Here is a 20,202-nt window from a genome sequence, read left to right on the forward strand (position 1 = left end):
CTTTCCCCACCCCCCTCCATGCTTGGTTTTGCAGCACACTAGTCTGTGATTTGGTGCAGTAGATCACAATACCTATTAAAATCCACTGTTCTGTTCTGTCAGGAGTTGACCGACAGATTTGATTCGCTAGCTATTAATATACTGAAAAAAAGTTTGTTTTGTTTTCAGTGTGTACTGCCTGTAGAAGAAAAAGGAGCATGTTCTATTTATGCCTTTTCCTTCCCCCTCTAAGTCTCTTTTGAGCAGCTACTGGGTCCTAGGTGCTGAGATAGCTCATGAGAAGCATAAAACTTTAATAGGCCACAGTTTAGTTTGCTACTCACTGTATGAAATGGTCTTGTATTATTTTTTAATACCAATCTTACCTTTTCAAGTTTTTGTATTTTATTACTTTGCAAGCATATCCATGCTCACCTTATCAACAGTTTTTTTAGACTTTCTTAGACTCTTACCTTGGTCTCCTTGTACTCCCATCCTAAATTTCTTAATCTGTCTAGAATCCAGTCTGTACCCTGAACACTGTTGACACATGCATTCACTGCTCAGTAAATGTTCATTCCATCTAAATGTCATGGTTCTCCCATTCTTTTGACTTTAGTGGTTTTTTTTTCTTCCTTTGTTGACTTTGGTTTCATTTTGTTTATTTTAAGGTATAAAATTTTTTTCATAAGAATGTGATAAGGTAGAAAATTTTTTCCCTTGATGCCTTCTTAGTGATGCCTAATCCTTTGTCTTTTTCTATTTAAAATTTTTAAAAAGGAACTAATGTAGAATGGTGTCTGGAGTGTATTCTTTCCTCTGTGAGATCTAAGTTTTCTTTTAGGTACAGTTAGGATTATGTTTACTAAATGGGGTTCTTCGTATTTATCTACATCAAGAGTGTGTACCATTTTGCTTTTCACTTAATTCCAGATGTAAGCTCTCTGTTCCATTTTATGAAAGTGGAGTTAACTTTTTTTTATTTGGGGGGTTAACTTTTAATAACTCAAAAGAGCTGAAATGTAATAATATTTATAAACTTGTATATTAAAATTGTTTCTTGCTTCCAGGATATTCTTAACAATGATAAGTCAGGTATTAGTGATTTCTGGGGTATCCTGCTCACTATTTATACCAAAATATTCTAGTCCTAGGTAGTAAGGTTTTCAGCCTTTTTGGAAACCTGAATAATTATCATTATAGCAATACCTTTCTGTGTCGTGCCTCACCATTTTTTATAGAGGGCTCTCAATTGTAGTTGGTCTCATCTCATGTGCTTGACTTTTAGGCCGCATGTACTTCTTGATGTAATTGACACTTGTAAATTGCCTTTTATAGACCAAATTAAAATGTATGATTATCTGCCAATGTGCAGACATATCAAGCTACAGCATTGTAGTGCTGCCTATAAACCAGCTGTTTCGTTTTAGCAACACTGTCTTTAACAGTGTGTGTACAATTATTTGAGGTCTCCCACCCATATCATAAAAACAAGTATCAAACAAAATTGAAAATGCAAATAGTAAGGATGAGAAACATAGTTTTCAGTTGTAATGATATATTTTTCCTGATTGTATTAGATGGCCTAAAATGATGAGTAAATCTTGTTACATGGTTGGACATATGATTATCTTAAACTATGTGATCACTAATGTAGGAAAATAATTGAATTCCCAGAGATATATATATATATATATATGTGTGTGTGTGTGTGTGTGTGTCTATATAAATATATATAGACATGCACACACATACAAAATGCTAAACTGTATTGAATATTATTTACAAAACTACCATAACTAAACTAGATCTGAAGGGAAACACTGGAATCCAGGTTGGCCGCTGTGGTGGTCACTTTTTACCCAGGATGAAGTCCTGTTTTTTCCAATGTAATAAACCTCCCTGGACTCTGGCCCCTACACAATAATGAAAGAAATAGTTCTGAGACAGTGCTCTTCACTTCCAGTCACCACAATATTTTATATACAGCAGTTTTAGGTTTACAACAAAATTCAGAGGGAGGTACAGAGATTTCCCATATACTTTGCCCCCACACATGCATAAATATATATAGACATGCACACACATACAAAATGCTAAACTGTATTGAATATTATTTACAAAACTACTGTATAACTAGGAATTTTAGGATTTTTCACTTTGTGAGACCCAGACACCCCTTATGTTCTACCTTCCTACATTCTGGCTTGGAATACCCTTTTATAGGAATACATTATGTATTAAGGTTGAGGTGAATTTCATTTCTTTAAACCTTAGGATAATTTTCTTTTACAATCAAGGAAACTGGCTCAAAACACAGGCCTGTAAATTCTCATTCCAAGTTTAAAGCTGTTTTTTTCTTTTGGGAGGTCATTATTTGGAAGAGAGAAGAAACCTTAGTATAACTGCAGTGGCTCTATTTTGTGAATGTGTTTTTTTTTTTGAAAATTGGTGTATATTGAAAATGCATATTACTGAGTGAAAGAGCCCAGCCTGAAAAGGCTATATACTGTGTGATACCACTACTTGACATTCTGAGAAAGGCAGAACTATGGAGGCCATAAAAAGATCAGCAATTGCCAGGAATAGGGTGGGCGGGAGAGATAAATAGGCAGGGCACAGGATTTTTCGGGCCGTGAAAATGCTCTGTATGATATTATAATGAAGGATATACCTATGTCTGTACATTTGTCAAAACCCATAGAATGTGCAACACCAAGAGTGAGCCCTAAGGTAAACTGTAGATGTTGGGTGAGTATAATGTGTCAGTGTAAGTTTGTTCTTTGCAAAAAAGAAAGTGTTGATAACTGGAGAGGCTATGCATGTGTGGGGGCAAAGTATATGGGAAATCTCTGTACCTCCCTCTCAATTTTGTTGTAAACCTAAAACTGCTGTATATAAAATATTGTGGTGACTGGAAGTGATGAGCACTGTCTCAGAAGTATTTCTTTCATTATTGTGTAGGGGCCAGAGTCCAGGGAGGTTTATTACATTGGAAAAAACAGGACTTCATCCTGGGTAAAAAGTGACCACCACAGCGGCCAACCTGGATTCCAGTGTTTCCCTTCAGATCTAGTTTAGTTATGGTAAAGACGGCTGTCACAGTAACACCCCCCTCCCCCAGCTTTACTTCCAGGAACTGAATCCAGGTAGATTTCTTTCACAGAAAGGTTCTCCTAGAAGCAGGTTTTGTTTTCAGACAGAGAAGTCAGCAGACCATTAGAACGCTCTCTTTAGGACTGAAGTTTGGTTTCACTCAGTTTGGTTACTACAGTGATTTTCAAACCACTTTTTACCTTTGGCTGCTTTCCCACTGAAAACGCATTAGTGGACTCTCTCTGAACAAGATTTTCCCAGGGTTCTCTGTCAGATTATTATACTTTTCTTGTGCTTCCAGATACTTTGCAGAAATTATTTTTTCTTGGGGGCATACCAAGAACTCTCAGTGTTAATTAATTATATTACTAGTATCATTTATAAACTTGAAAACCAAAAACTATAGGGACTTGTAGATGGTAAAGGAAGAAGAGATAATAGTGACATCAAAACCCAGATACGTAAGTTGTTAAGATTTGAAAATATCTATGGATGTCAGGGTTGGGGCATGGAATTACAGTTGGTAAATTCCAAATAACCCTTCTTTTGTAGTTTGGTCTCTGCTTTTATGTTCTTTAATCTGTTGTTTACTTTGTTGTTTATTGGCTGTAGAAACAAACATGTCTGGATGGATAGGAGTTATGGCTTGCTTTTTAAAGTTTTTTTTTAAATTGAGCTATAGTTCACATATCATAAATTACACCCTTATAAAATATACAATTAACTAGCTTTTAGTATATTCAGAGTTGTACAGCCATAACCAGAACATTTTCATTACTAGCCACTCTCCATTCCCCCTCTTCCTTAGCCCCTTGGCAACCACAAATCTACTCTGTCTGTAGATTTGCCTATTCTGGACAAGTCATATATAGAATCACATAATATGTAGCCTTTTGTATATGGCTTACTTCACTTAATATCATGTTTTCAGGGTTCATCCATGTTGTAGCATGTATCAGTGCTTTGTTTCTTTTTACGGTTGAATAATATTCCATTGTATGGATATGCCACATTTTGTTTCTTCATTAATCATTTGGATGGTTTCCACTTTTGGCTGTTTTGAATAATGTTTCATGTACAACTTTGTGTCTGGACATATGTGTTCAGTTATCTTGGGTATATACCTAGGGGTGGAATTCCTGGGTTGTATGGTAACTAGGTTTAACTTTCTGAGGAACTGTGAAAGTGTTTGTATAGCAGCTGCATCGTTTTACAATCTACTAGCAATGTATAAGGTTTCTTAAATTCTCTACTTCCTTGCCGATGCTTCTTGTTGTCGTCCATCTTTTTCAGTGTAGCTATCCCAGTGGGTCTGAAGTAGTTTCTCATAGTTTTTTTTTTTTTTAAGGAGCTCATTCTTTTTTATTTTTAAAGGAGCTCATTTTTTTAAAAAAATTTTTTTATTGATTTCAGAGAGGAGGGGAGAGGGAGAGAGAGAGAAACATCAATGATGAGAATCATTGATCGGCTGCCTCCTGCATGCCTCCAACTGGGGATCGAGCCCACAACTCGGGCATGTGCCCTTGACCGGAATTGAACCTGGGACCCTTCAGTCCGCAGTCTGATGCTCTATCCACTGAGCCAAACCAGCCAGGGCTTTCTCATAGTTTAAAAATATATATTTTTTTATTGATTTCAGAGAGGAAGGGAGAGGGAGAGAGAGATAGAAACATCAATGATAGGAGAGAATTATTGATCATCTGCTTTCTGCATGCCCCCCCATTGGGGATGGAGCCCCCAATCCAGGCATGTGCCCTAACCAGGTATCAAACCATGATCTCCTGGTTCATAGGATGATGCTCAGTCACTGAGCCACACTTGCAGGCCTCTCACTATAGTTTTGATTTGCTTTTCCCTACGGACTAATGACGTGGAGCATCTTTCCCTGTGCTTATTGGTTATTTGTGCAACTTCTTTGGAAAAAAATGTCCATTCAAATTCCTTGCTCGTTTTAAAATTTGTCTTGTTATTTTTGAGTTGTAAGAGTTATTTATATATTCCAGATGTTAAGCTCTTGTCTGATATATGATTTGCAAATATTTTCTCCCATTCTGTGGGTTGTCTTTTCACTTGGCAGTGTTTGAAACTCAGAAGTTTTTAGTTTTATTGAAGTCCAATTTAATTATTTTTTGACTGAATTACCACATCTTCTCTTAGCATAAATTACATTGTTAGAAGTAGGAAGCACCTAATACATCCTTTGTGCAATTGTACTTAGAGATAAGGGCAATTTCTATTTTGGCTACCCCATATTGGATTGGGCACCTTATCTATATATATAAAACCTAAAATGCAAATAGACCAAACGGCAGAACAACGGCAGCAGGAGGCAGAGCGCAAAAATGGCAGGTGTCGGCCACAGCAGGATGATGGAGCAAATGAGCAGGGGTGCCAGACCAAGGCAGGGCACCGGTCACTGTCATCGGGGCGAGCCTTTGGTGTTTAATGAAAATTCTTTACTCTCGCGGTCCTGCCCAGTGATTGCACCTGCTGCCGGCACCCGCCCCGCTTGCACCTGCTGCCAGTGCTGGAGCCACTGCTCATACCTGCTGCTGGCGCCCAGCGCCGGGCCTGATTGCTTGGCGCAGTCAGCGGGTGCAAGAAGTGGCTGCTGGCCTCAATCGCCCCTCAGAGCTTCTCCACCTCCCCCTGCTCCTGAGGGGCGATTGGAGCAGCAGTCGTCACTCACACCCACTGACAGCGCCAGCCCTGCTTGCACCCGCTGCTGGCGCCAGCCGCAATTGCTCTGCGCTGTCAGCAGGTGTGTGTGGGGCCGGTGCCATCAGTGTGTGGGAGCCGTGGCGGCGGGAGAGGGGCTGCCAGCAGACAGGGGTGGGGGCTGTGGCGGGAGGGTCCAAGTGGGGGTGCAGAGGATGGGCCGAGACCCGTCCCTGTGCCCACCATAGCCTCGCGGCCCACACTTCCTTTCAAGGTGCATGAATTCGTGCACTGGGCCCCTAGTAGGCACTATATTCTTTTTACTTCTTCAGTGGTTGTCATTGAGTCCGATTTTCTATATTCCGACTTCACAGTCCCTGCAGCCTTCTAGCATTTCTTTTCTTGAAATCTAGAAACTCTAGAGAAACTGTTCCTTTCATTTTAACTGATAACATCCACATTGTAAATCCAGTGGTCAGTTCTCAGTCCACCATTTACCTGACATAGCAGTGCATTTAACACAGTTGGTTACTCCCTCTTCCTTGATATGTTCTCTTCACTTGGCTTTCCCAACACCATCCTTTCTTGATTTTCCTCTTATGTCACAGTTAGTGTTTCAATAGTCTTTGTTGTTCTTTTAAAAATATATTTTTATTGATTTCAGGGAGGAATGGAGAGGGAGAAAGAGAAACATCAATGATGAGAGAAAATCATCGACCAGGTGCCTCTGTACACCCCTCTCCTTTCCCCCCCTGGGGATTGAACCTGCAACCTGGGCATGTGCCCTGACCAAGAATCAAACCGTGACCTCCTGGTTCATAGGTTGACGCTCACCCACTGAGCTGCACCGGCCGGGCTTGTTCTTTTTCAATCCCACTTCATCCTGGTCTCATAAACTTGGAGTTAGTTCCTTGGACTTACTCCTTTTACTACTTCTTTCTGCACTGACTCTCTAGGTAATTTCATTTAGTCACATGCCAGTGACTCACAAATTTGTATATTCAGCCCACTACCAGGGATAAAGCCCACAACCTGGGCATGTGCCCTGACCAAGAATTGAACTGGCAACTTTTCAGTGCACTAGATGATGCCCAACAAACTGAACCACACCAGCGAGGGCTATAAAAGTTTGTTTTCTTTTAAGTAATTTTTTTCCAATTACAGTTGACATGCAATGTTATATTATTTTCAGGAGTACAGCATAGTGATTAGACATTTATATAACCTACGAAGTGATCACCTTGATAAATCTAGTACCCATCTGACACCATACATAGTTATTACAAGACTAGAGGCCCAGAGCACGAAATTTGTGCATGGGGGGGGGGGGGGTGTTGTCCCTCAGCCCAGCCTGCACCCTCTCCAATCTGGGACCCCTCGAGGGATGTCCGACTGCCCGTTTAGGCCAGATTCCAGTTGGACATTCCAATCTGGGACTGCCGGCTCCCAAACGCTTGCCTGCCTGCCTGCCTGATTGCCCCTAACCGCTTCTGCCTGCCAACCTGATCACCCCCTAACCACACCCCTACCAGCCTGATCGATGCCTAACTGCACCCCTGTCAGCCCAATTGCCCCCAACTGCCCTCCCCTGCTGGCCTGATTGCCCCCACTGCCCTTCCCTGCTGGCCCGGTTGCCCCCAACTGCCCTCCCCTGCCAGTCCAGTCACCTCTAACTGCCCTCCCCTGCAGGCCTGGTCCCCCCAACTGCCCTCCCCTGCCGGCCTGGTTGCCCCTAACTGCCCTTCCCTGCTGGCCTGGTTGCCCCCAACTGCCCTTCCCTGCTGGCCTGGTTGCCCCAACTGCACTCCCCTGCAGGCCTGGTCCCCCTCAACTGCTCTCCCCTGCAGGCCTGGTCTCCCACAACTGCCCTCCCCTGCCAGCCATCATGTGGCAGCCATCTTGTGACCACATGGGGGCGGCCATCTTGTGCGAGGGCTTGATGGTCAATTTGCATATTACCGCTTTATTATATAGGATTACTAACTATATTCCTTGTGTTATATTTTACATCTCCCTGACTATTTTGTAACTACTAATTTGTATTCCTAAATCCCCATAATCTTTTGTCATACTATATAATTGACTTGTGTATTGTTTATCTTGTTCACCAGAAGGTAAGTTTAGGGTGGGGATTTTTGGTGGTTTTGTTTTACTGCCATATCACATAATGAGTGCTCAACAAAAAATAGTTGAATGAATGCACATACTAGGGCTACTGTACTTTTGAGCTTGTTCTTGTTCAAATTTTGGGCCCTATCCTCCCAGACTTCTTGAATTAGAAACTCTGGAAATGAGGTCCAATTACTTTGTTTTAACTAGGTCTCCAGGTGATTCTGATGCAAATAAATTAGTTTAAGAACCACTGATTTGTAATATTAAGTAGGATTTCAGAAGCCAGGCCTTTTGCATGCAGGCGGTGATATGTAGATAATTGAGGTAATTGACAAATATAACCTAGTTTGTCTTCCCTCCCTCTAAAGGCTCCCTTCTTCTCCCCTTTTCCTGAGGAGATAGCACAGGCAAAGAGGATATAAACCATAGTAAATTTCAATTCACTTATCTTGTGAGTCTAAAGTCCCCTTGATGGCATCTTTAGTGTTCATTGACCACTAGGAGGACAAACAGGATTCAACATGTAGTTACACTCATGGCCAAGATTTATTCCAGCAGAAGGGTATAAAGCAAAATCTGCTCAGGGAAGGATGCATGGGGCACAGCCTAGAGGAACCCAGGAGCAATCTTGCAATGGGGTCACACAGGACACATTTAATTCCTCCAGCATCAAATTAAGTGTGAAGTGTTTTCTACCAGGGAAGCTCATTAGAGACATTGTACTGAGTGAGGGTGTTTTGTTGGGAACTGGTCATCTGGGCTTCATCTGCTTACCATATACCAAAATTCCGAACTCTGGAGGAAAGTAGGAGTTTAGAGTAAACCACATTGTACATCAGTTTAGGCACAGTGAACCATTGTTTTCCGTTAGAGTGGTGGGAACCTTCCTGAAGTTCAAGTTCCCAGATGCCAGCCAAGGGTCAACCTTGCAAGCATGCCTTTCTAAGGAGAGCAGACTCAGCCCTGTCACGTTCACTTATTTCTGCACATCATGATATCCAAAGGAGTTTACCTTTTCTTCTATTTCTTTATATAGAATATAAAACATTTAGACTAAATAATCTCTCTTCAGGAAATTTAGTAACAATCAAAATGTTTTGAGAATGAGTCGAACAGTTTAAGCAGATTGAATAAATGAGCTTATTTATTGAGACAGTTTCTGAAAAATGCCTTGGAAATATTATTCCCAGTTTATGCTGATTTCAGTAACTACAAAAGCGGTTTATTTCATGGCAGTTTTTTCTTATGTATTCCATAAAATAAAAAATATTAAGGTAACGTTCTTAGTTTTCACTTGAAAAATATTATCACGGATGTGGCCCTCTGCTTCAAAGCAGACATTGAGTTTTCTTCACTTCTATTTTCAGTCCGAAGGGCCTGTTTGAAACATGCCATCTTTGGGTTTGTTCTCGTAACCAACCTTTTCCCCCTCTTTTTTTTTTTTATAGGCCAAGATGCTGAGTTGTCAGGGACACTTTCACTTGTATTGACACAGTGCTGTAAAAGGATAAAGGATACTGTTCAAAAATTGGCCTCAGACCACAAAGACATCCACAGCAGTGTTTCTCGGGTTGGAAAAGCCATTGATAAGGTATGGTGTTGAAGGGAGTGTTTGGTATTGTTAAGCATCATCCTTCATCTCCTGTCACTGCTTTGATAACATTAATTTTCTCAAATTATTCTATGGTGTTCCTTTCATTCCTGCTTTTAATAACTTTGCAGATCGTTTTGGCTTGTTTTTTTTACTATGTTATTCTTAATTCCCTGTTGCTATTATTTAAAAATAAAAACAAACCAAAAAACACTTCTATTTATAGCCTTGTTATTTATCCATTTGCTTATATGAATGCAGCAAATATGTTTTAAGAAATGTTTAACCTACTATGAAGGAGTTTGTTTACAGAAGTAACTTTTCCTACTTCCTGAGTGATTTCCTGGCTATGACTCCATCTGTGTTATGGGATGATTAAGAAAACACCCTGTGGCCTGGCTCAGTGGTTGATCATCGACCCATGAACCAAGAGGTCACCGGTTTGGTTCCGGGTGGGGCACGTGCCCAGGTTGTGGGCTCCATACCCAGTGGGGGGCGTGCAGGAGGCAGCCAGTTGATGTTTCTAACTCTCTATCCTTTCCTCCCCCCACCCCCCCCTCTCTCTCAAATCAATAAAACATTTTAAAAAAGAGAAAACAACCCTTGTATTCATCTCCCCTGTACCATCCTAACTCTTGTTGTCTTTCTGTGTGCATGCTAATTGCTTTTCTTCAGGTTGCTTTTATGTGTGAATGAGTTGTTTTCTAGCCAGCAAGGCCCATCACTTGGGTTGGGTGATTTTTCTTATAGAATCTCTTGAATCTTTGACTTAGTGGCTTACTTCTAAGCAATTATCATTTCTAGCACTGGGCCAGTGCTGAAGTTCATAGGGCCTAAGAGAAGTGGCCTAAGGTGTGATACTTCTGACCACTTCAGCCACTGGGAAGTTTGTGATTGGTTATGGACATTTTTGTTCACACATTGCAAAATTCTGGGACAGTAGGAAGAACTTTTGGGGAGAACTCTTTGTAGCAAAGTCATTTTGTAACCAGACCTGTGAGTTTCTTAGTCTGTACACAAGAGCAATATCTGTAATGTAGATAGAAACTCATGGAATCCAGAGAATGGTTCTAACTCGTGGATAAACCTGTTAGAAATTTTCCTATGGAACAGTAGTATTGAAGGCTAAACTTGAGGCAGCCTAAGTTAGAACTGTATGCTTCTAAGGAGATATCATTAACTGGTAGGTGCAGTATGTCAGGACCATGAGCGGCAGGGCTCTGGGAACTCTTTGGGTAGCTGTGACTTACAGAAGTGTTAGTGACTTTTCATAGTGCCGAGGGCTTTAACTCAGCAAAAGAAGTCAGAGAAGTGGTGGTGGTGGCAGCAGCCCCATTTCTGCATCAGTGATGGCTGTTGCCAGCAAAGGATGGGAAAGCAGCGCCTATTCTCTGACACAGCTTTGAGGCTGTAATGCCTGTTTGGTAACTCCGAGGGAGTGAACACAGCTTGGGAGCAGGCTTTGGCACCAGACCTTCTGGGGCGATGGCATTGGAAGTCTTCGTTTGTTACCTGAAGTGATTATTGCTGTGTATTAGACCCAGGACTTACTTGAATGGTGGTGAGGCATCCTAGAGATAACCCTCAGTTTCTCCGTGAAGTAACCTGGTGGTGTTTATTAGGAAGCCTCGGATTTCAGTGGCTGCCAGTGGCCAAGGCATTCTAGTGACTTTGATGGTTCAACCCCCATGAGGTGGTCAAGATTTGCTTGACCACATGTTGCCTGCAGTTATGATGGAGGGTGGGACAGAGGACCAGAAGATGCCATGAGAGTGAGAAGAGCTGAGGCTCCCAAAGCAGCCAGTCAGAAAAAGTATCTAAGAAGAGATCACAGATTGTGGGAATAGACGGGACAGCCTCAGCCACCACCTCCAGTGTGTGGACTACTGGCTCCCAGGATCAGGAGCATTTGGGCAGAGTCCCCAGCCTAGCATTCTGTCACTGGTTTCTCCATTTCCTAGTGTGTGTCTGTTGTCTGGTCATAATTGTCATCTGGACCCTCTTTTACTCTTGTCCCCCCTATTGGCAATTTGCTGAGCATGCCTGCCACCTGATCTAGCAAATCTTTACACATACTCATAAAAATCAGTAAAATTTTTGTCAGATATTTTGGCTAATCTTTGAGACAAAGCATTTAAATGTATTTGGTGCTAGAAATGGCAGTACCTCTTTGAGAATGATACCAAGGGAACACATAGTGCATAATCTAAATTCTGGCTTTTTGTGTGGAGATGGGTTTGAGGTGAATGTTCCTAATTATATACTTTAATTTACTCATTTCTCTTTTGAGGACATTTTTTTTCATGTACTTGGAAGTTGCAAGGACCTTTTCAAGTAATTTTTCATTTTGGTAGTTTTATGTTCTTGTGAAAGTAGTTTAATTTCTAGGTGACCTAGATTCTTCTGGTCCATTAGTATATGAAACTATGTTGCTAAGTTGGTACTGATCAGTATTTAGTGAATTATAGTCTTAGAGCGCGCGCGCGCGCACACACACACACACACACACACACACACACAAAAAAAAAAAAAAAAAACAAAACCCTGGATATCTTAGCCCAGGTCTCTAACATCTTTTAGTGCATTCTTTCTCAATTTTTTTTTTTTGGCATCTACTTGGCCTCAGCTGTGGAGGAAGCTGTTCCCCCCTAGAACAGCCTAGACATTGTGCACGAGCTTCTCACATAGACGAGGAATTCTGTGTAGGCTGTTGTCATATAAAACACCATTGACTTGTAAAGTCTTTTTTTTTTTTTTTCTTTAGTTTTGACCTAGTCACTTTGTACAAGCTTTCAGGGCCACCTGTTATAAAGGCTTGGTAGACTTACGTGGATGGGTGGTGAAAACAGGGTGAAGCTGAAGCCATTGTGACACAAGCCTTTACAAACCACAACAAACAGACTTGAGCAATAAGCTGGAATGCTGTTCAGCAGCCTGCGAGCACCATGGACACTTGTTCCCACCCTCCCAAGAGGAGGACAAGCAAAGAAACTATGACTCCTTTGTGAGCTGGCTGGTTCTGAGTGAGGAACTTCAGTAAATTTGCTAAATGATGTTTTTTCCTTTAGTGTTTAAATGCTTCTTGTGTTTTAAAATTCTCTAGTTATCACTTCTCTGAAAATGTAAGCAGAAAAGAAGTTTGTGGTATTAACCAAGGTGTTTCATGGCTTTATATTATTAACAAAACATTGAAGATTTCTGCTTTAATGTGTTGACTATTTTCAGATGTGCACAGTATTACAATCACTGTTTAAAACACATAATATCAGCTATTGGGTTCTGTGGCAAATTTGTTTTTAATCCTCACCCGAGGATAGTTTCCCATTGATTTTTAGAGGGAGTGGAGAGGAGGGGGAGGGGGAGAGAGAGAGAGAGAGAGAGAGAGAGAGAGAGAGAGAGAGAGAGACACACACACACACACACACATCGATTGGTTATCTCCAGCATGTGCCCAACCCAGGCCAGGGAATCAAGCCTACAACCCAGGTACATGACCTTGACCAGAAATCGAACCCATGACCCTTCGGTCTGTGGGCTGATTCTCTAACCACAGAGCATACTGGCCAGGGCCCGTGGCAGTTTTTTTGGTAAAAACAAATCATCTGTTAGTCTATTATTAATTTTCTCCCCCATTTTAAGAAAATGTAGAACTCTCTCCTGTTTAGGGCATTTTATTTTTATTGTTTTAATCCTCAACTGAGGATATTTTTTCCAGTGATCTTTTTTTAGAGAGTGGAAGCAAGAGAGGGAGAGGAGGGGGAAGAGAGAGAAACATTGATGTGAGAGAGACACATCAATTGCTTGTTTCCTGCACGCACCTCTTGCCTTCGGCATGTGCCACAACCCAGGTCAGGGATTGAACCTGCAACCAAGGTTAGGAAATTAGGAATTTCAGGGTTGGTAATGTTTTTTTTTTTTTTTTAATATATTTTATTGATTTTTTTTACAGAGAGGAAGGGAGAGGGATAGAGAGTTAGAAACATCGATGAGAGAGAAACATCGATCAGCTGCCTCCTGCACACCCCACACTGGGGACGTGCCCGCAACCAAGGTACATGCCCTTGACCGGAATCGAACCCGGGACCCCTGAGTCCGCAGGCCGATGCTCTATCCACTGAGCCAAACCGGTCTTGGCGTTGGTAATGTTTTAAGGGGGAAAATAATGGTTAAAAATATTTTAAAAAACCACATTGCCCTAACTCAGTGGTCGGCAAACTCATTAGTCAACAGAGCCAAATATCAACAGTACGATTGAAATTTCTTTTGAGAGCCAAATTTTTTAAACTTAAACTTCTTCTAACGCCACTTCTTCAAAATAGACTCGCCCAGGCCGTGGTATTTTGTGGAAGAGCCACACTCAAGGGGCCAAAGAGCCGCATGAGGCTCGCGAGCCGCAGTTTGCCGACCACTGCCCTAACTGATCTTCTGCCACTAGATGGAGCATCTACATTGGTAAGGCAAATGCTGACTCTTTTTTTTTTTTAAAAATTGATTTTAGAGAGGAAGGGAGAGGGATAGAGAGATAGAAACATCAATGATGAGAGAGAATCATTGATCGGCTGCCTCCTGCACACCCCCCACTGGGGATCGAGCCTGCAACCCAGGCATGTGTCCCTGGCCGGAATCGAACCCGGGACCCTTCAGTCCGCAGGCAGACGTTCTATCCACTGAGCCAAACCGACTAGGGCCAAATGCTGACTCTTAAAAAGCAAATGGAGTAATGCTATAAAAAGTGAAATATAGAATATTTTAAGGTAGTTCTGGTGAGCAGTTTATATATAGCCTTTTATGTAGGTATGGTTGGGGTATGGGAGGAGAAAAAAGATACCAGTGGGAGATAATGTCTTGAGTTTAGCCTTAAATAGTAGTTTAGGTAGGCTATGTGGATGGGGTCAGATGTGTACTAGCTCTAAAGTTCTGTTATTAATGTAATGGATAAATCCTTATGTAGTAGAGAGATGTTACTATTAATAAAGGGAAAAAGGAAATAAAAATGATAGAAAATTCACTCTGCTTAAGAAGAAAAATTGCTGATTTCTGAAATCTAGACAGATACTTAGATATATATTTTGGGTGGAATTTTTAGAATTATTGAAAAGGTATAATTAACAAAGTTATAAAGAGACAACAGTGATTAAAAAGCCAAGAACATAACATGTTTCCAAAAATAAAATAAAACATCAAACTAAATCCGCTCCCCTCAGAATTAGTAGCCAGTAATCCAAGATAATGTAGTAGACAGTGTGTCTAAATTTTTGCAAGGCCACAATTGTTGCTTGACCACATTTATTTGTTGTAGAATGGGTGTTTCAAGGTGTTTCCCTGGTATCTTTCTTAGTAGAGCTCTTAGAGAAAGAAGGTCTGGAATGTGTGAGCCTAGAGTGATCAATAGCCCTTGCGAGAATCTGAGAGACCCTAGTTACCAGAGCCTTTCTTTAAACCCGGCTTGTTTGGGCTAAAGAGATTTCCTTTTGTAGCAACCAAGAGTCCTGACTCCTACACGCAGCTGGGTGCTCTCTGGGCCTCTCCACTTGTATTGGGCTTCAGTGTCTGAGAAACAATATTGGTCTTGCCTTTTTCAGGAAGCATTCTCAAAAGAGAAGATGAGTTTTGCTTTCTCTGCTGTCTGTCACATTACATCATTAGCTCTAAGCTATAGGCCTGTATTGTTCTTATTACTACTGCTCTGAGCAGAATGAAACTATATTATTTAGTTGATAATGGTAATTATTTGTTGAATTATATAGTTCAGTCCTCAGAGGAAAGCCTGGACCTTTGCACTCAGATCTTATGTTAGGATGCAGGATCCGAGAATCCTGCTAGACGTGGAGGTGGTACAGACCCATTTTTGCCTGAGTCTATAAAATGAAATGGCTGGTGTGGTTTAGCATCCAAGTCAGGAAGGGAAAAGGACCTTCCACCTATTAAGCTGTGTCAACTAATCCAGTCTGTAATTGTATTCAAGCGATTTTAATAAATTAATGAATTTGTTATTAATGCCTTTGTTAACATGCTTTTGTATTTTTGTTTTTATTTATGTTTTTTAAAATGAAGATTCTTTTAAATGTAGAATAGAAGATTTGGTGGCAAGACTTGCCTCTCAGATTCAGCTACTGTATATTGGAGGCTTACAGTGGCATAGGTCCTGGTAGAGTTTCATGTTCCTTATTTAATTTAGTCTTTACCAAGGCTTTGTAAGGTAGGGATTATTGTCTGCAGATATAGATGTGAAAACTAAGACTGATTCAGTAGCCTGCCTGAGATCACAGAACTAAAAGCAAATGGAAGAACTGGGATGAAAACCCAGATTTTAAGACTGTGAGTTTCTCTCAATTTGAATTCCTTGAGGGAATTAATTCCAGGAGAGCTGAATTTCTCTCCTATGCATCTAAATGGTAAGAGGTATGTGCCATATTTGGGAGAATTAGTAAAATAGTCATGCAGATTTCTGTAGTTTGCTCAGATAGAAGCAGCTCACCAGAATGGAAAGGTATCCTATCTAATAAAGAGGGAATATGCAAATTGACAGTCACTCCGCCACAAAGATGGTGGTGCCCAGTCCCCTCAGCCCCGCTGGAGTCTCCCAGTCCTCTTAGCCCTCGCTGTGGCGAGGGGCAAGCAGGCCCCTGCAGAGAGCAGACAGCAGGGCCCCCACTGAGAGCAGACACTAGGGCCTGCGGTGGCATTGAGCAGGCAGATCCGCAGAGAGCAGAGAACTGTGGGGAGCAGGCCTAAGCCATCAGTAGGACATACCCTGAGGGCTCACAGATTGGAGAGGGTGCAGGTCGGGCTGAGGGCCGCCCCCCCACCCCCCGTGCACGAATTTCATGCACCAGGCCTCTAGTCCTATAAAATAAAAACATAATATGCAAATCAACCAAATGGTGTAACGACTGGTCACATGCACTGACCACCAGGGAGCAGTCACTCAACATAGGAGCTGCCCCCTGGTGGTCAGTGCACTCCCACAGGGGGAGCACTGCTCAGCCAGAAGCCAGGCTCACGGCTGGTGAGTGCAGTGGCGGTGATGGGAGCCTCTCCAGCCTCCAAGGCCGCGCTAAGGATATTCAACTGTTGTTAGTCAGACATCCCCCAAGTACTCCTGGATTGCGAGAGGACGCAGGCTGGGCTAAGGGACCTCCCACCCCCAAGTGCACGAATTTTGTGCAATGGGCCCCTAGTGTAAAATAATTGTGAGAAGATAGGATGCAATTGTGATAGATGGTTACATTATGAAGGATTTTAAAGATCTTAAAGCCCAGCAGAGTAGTTTGTTATATCTGACCATGCCATATTACTCCTCTTTATTTACAAAGTAAAAGCTTAACAGTTTGGCTTTATCTCCCCTCCCCACCTCCTTTTCTTGATCTGGAAAAACCTGCTTTTAACTTTGAAAACCAAAGTAGAGCTATGAATATAATACAATGGAGAGAATGGAATGTCTGAAAAGGTAGCATCTACATCTAAAATGTATCTATAAATGCTGCTTATGATACACTACTAAATATATTTTCTAGTCCATAGTTTGCAAAGCACTGCTGTTTGGTCTATGCCTGCTAGTAAATATGGATTATTTCATCATAAGGCATGTGCCTCATCATCAGCTTTACTGTGCTTGCTAACTTTTCCCCTAAAGGGTTGAATCAATTTGCAGTTTCGCCCTTATGTATGAGTTCCTGTTTCTTAGATTCTCATGTACACTTTGTCAGCTTTTTAAAAATTTTAAATTAATCACATGGATATTAAATGGTATCTAGTTGTATTTGTATTTCCTTCATCTTTTTTTCTTTTTCAAAAAAATATACTTTTATTGATTTTAGAGAGAGAGGAAGGGAGAAGGATAAAGAGATAGAAACATTGATGAGAGAGAAACACATCAATCATGCCTCTTTCATGCCCCATACTGGGGATCAAGCCCATAACCCAGTTGTGTGCCCTGACCGGGAATCGAACTGGTAACCTCTTGGTTCATGGGTTGATACTCAACCAATGAATCAAGCTGCTGAACTCCATCATCTTTGAGTTTGAGCATCTTTTTCTATATTTAATTGTTAGAATTTATTCCTTTGGTGAGTTTCTTGCTTATTTTCTGCCCATTTTTTTCATATTAGGCTGTTGGTCTTTATTTCTTATTGGTAGGAATCCTATCTAATAAAAGAGTAAGATGCAAATTGACCATCACTCCAACACACAAGATGGCCGCCCCCATTTGGTCAAAGATGGCAGCCCCCATGTGGACACAAGATGGCCGCCATAAGATGGCTGGCAGTGGAGGGCAGTTGTGGGTGATCAGGCCAACAGGGGAAGGCAGTTGGGATGGACCAGGCCTGCAGAGAAGGGCAGTTGGGGGAGATCAGGCCTGCAGGGGAAGACAGTTAGGGGTGACTGGACCAGCAAAGGAGGGCAGTTGGGGGCAACCGGGGCTGCAGGGGAGGACAGTTGGGGGGACCAGGCCTGTAGGGGAGGGCAGTTGGGGGCAACCAGGCCTGCATGGAGGGCAGTGGGGGGCAACCAAGCCAGCAGGGGAGGGCAGTTAGGGGCAAACAGGCCTGCAGGGGAGGGTAGTTGGGGGTGACCAGGCCTGCAGTGGAGGGCAGTTGGGGAGGACCAGGCCATCAGAGGAGGGCAGTTGGGGGCAACCAGGCTGGCAGGGGAGGGCAGTTGGGGGTGACCAGGCCATCAGGGGAGGGCAGTTGGGGGCAACCAAACTGGCTGGGGAGCAGTTAGGCATCAATCAGGCTGGCAGGGGAGTGGTTAGGGGGTGATCAGGCTGGCAGGCAGAAGCAGTTAGGGGCAATCAGGAAGGCAGGCAGGTGAGCAGTTGGGAGCCAGCAGTCCTAGATTGTGAGAGGGATGTCCGACTGCCCGTTTAGGCCCAATCCTACTGGGATTGGGCAGTTGGACATCCCTAGAGGGGTCCCAGATTGGAGAGGGTGCACGCTGAGCTGAGGGACACACACCCCCATGCATGAATTTCGTGCACCAGGCCTCTAGTTTATAATAAAAAAACAACTTTTGGAGACTTATCTTTTGTGGGTTATATGTGAAGTAGATGTTATTTCAAACTGAGTAGAAGTAGAATACAGATCTTTTTATTCTGTTAATTATTCTGTGCGATATTACCTCTCTCTCCTAAACCAGAATAACTGGATGCCTAGAAGGGAAATTGATTCCTGGTAGGTGCAACAGTAGCCCAACAAGTTTTCTTCAAAAGTAGATGGGGCAGTTTAAAAAATTACAGTATTTAAGAATTGGCACTTATGATTAAAGCAAATACTGGCCTGGCCGTTGGATCTATGAACCAGAAGATCGCGGTTCAATTCCTGGTCAGGACACATGCCCAGTTTGCAGGCTCAATCCCCAGTGTAGGGTGTGCGGGAGGCTGATCAATGATTCTCATCATTGATGTTTCTATCTCTTTCCCTTCCTCTCTGAAATTAATAAAAATATATATATTTTAAAAAACAAACAAAACCCCCGAAATACTGGATTTTGTCACGTACTGTTATCATTGTGCTCAATGATTATAATTTCATACAGTGTATTTCAGAAATGGATTAGTTTGGGATAGTGAACAAAAGAGCCAGTCATTAAAGTCTAACCAGTTTGTAAACATGCTCATGTTATAGCTAAAGCAACAGGATGGTCTGTTTAGACAGTTTCATAAATTTACCCCTCCTCTGCTTCAGCTTCCAGATTTTAAAACTTTTAATTCATCAAAAATGTGAATGACTTGCCCTTGCTGGATGGCTAGTTGGTTGGAGCATTGTCTTGTGCACCAAAAGGTTGCGAGTTCAATTCCTGATTGGGATACATACCTAGGTTGCAGGTTGGGATGTGTGCAGGAGGCAACTGATGGATATTACTCTCCTATGAATCTCTCTCTCTTTCTCTCTCGCTCTCGCTCTTGCTCTCGCTCTCTCCCTCTCCCGCTCCCTCTCTCCCTTCCTTTCACCCCCTCCTTCCTTCCTCTCTAAAAAAAAATCAATAAAAATACATCCTTGGTGAGGATTAAAAAAGAAGTGAGTGATGCTCGAAGTACATGGGATGCCTTATGAACTAGTGTGTCTTGGATTTCTCTTTCCAAGCCATAACATCTCCAGGCAGACACACCCTTGAATGTGTGTTTTGCTTTTGATTCTTCTTTGAATCTTGACTTCAGATTTAAGAACATCTTTCCAAATTTTCTTTTTTTGAAAGGAAAAACTATAGTAAAACGGAAGTGCTAATAATCGATATTTCTCTTCATTAGCCACTTCTTGGCTGGTTTGCAGTGCTGCTGATTTTCTGGGCAGCCTTGCAAACCAGTTTGGTTGCCTAGCAACAGAACCTGGAACCGATCCTAGCTCTGATGCAATAGTAAGAACGTGCAGTTATAACAAAAGCAATTCTGACACTGTATTGCATTTCTTCAACCTTCTTTTTATAATTTTAACTTTAAATTTTACTACAGGTGAACAGAAAATAATCTATAAAAAAATTTACTTATCTACTTAAGTGGTTTTAACTAGAATATCAGAATGATAGAAGGAAGTTCAGTAATTTTCATCAAATGCATTGCTTATATACATTTTAGTTGTATTTCCCAAGACTAGGAGGTAAGTTATATTATTTTAAGGTAGTGGGGATATCCTGTACGATTTTTCTTACCTGTATAGTAGTGACAATGGTATATAAAGTTACCATTGGAAATAAAGGTACATGAAAAGCATCATTGTGGGGACATCTGTAATACTCTCAACAATAAATATTTTTAAAAAAGATTT

The 20,202-nt window shown here is 41.8% G+C and overlaps 1 protein-coding gene across 3 annotated transcripts in view; it reads left to right on the forward strand.

Annotated features, from left to right (window-relative positions):
• The window catches only part of RMND5A (required for meiotic nuclear division 5 homolog A), a 58,806-nt gene that overhangs the window by 9,401 nt on the left and 29,203 nt on the right, over window positions 1-20,202 (forward strand). For all 3 annotated transcript variants that reach the window (XM_079791870.1, XM_079791871.1, XM_079791869.1), the window contains exon 2: window positions 9,294-9,436. In XM_079791870.1, the coding sequence (XP_079647996.1) occupies window positions 9,294-9,436 (143 nt within the window). The remainder of the gene's footprint in view (window positions 1-9,293; window positions 9,437-20,202) is intronic.

Source organism: Cnephaeus nilssonii (genome assembly GCF_951640355.1).
Source record: "Cnephaeus nilssonii genome assembly, chromosome: 15".
Classification (NCBI taxonomy): domain Eukaryota; kingdom Metazoa; phylum Chordata; class Mammalia; order Chiroptera; family Vespertilionidae; genus Cnephaeus; species Cnephaeus nilssonii.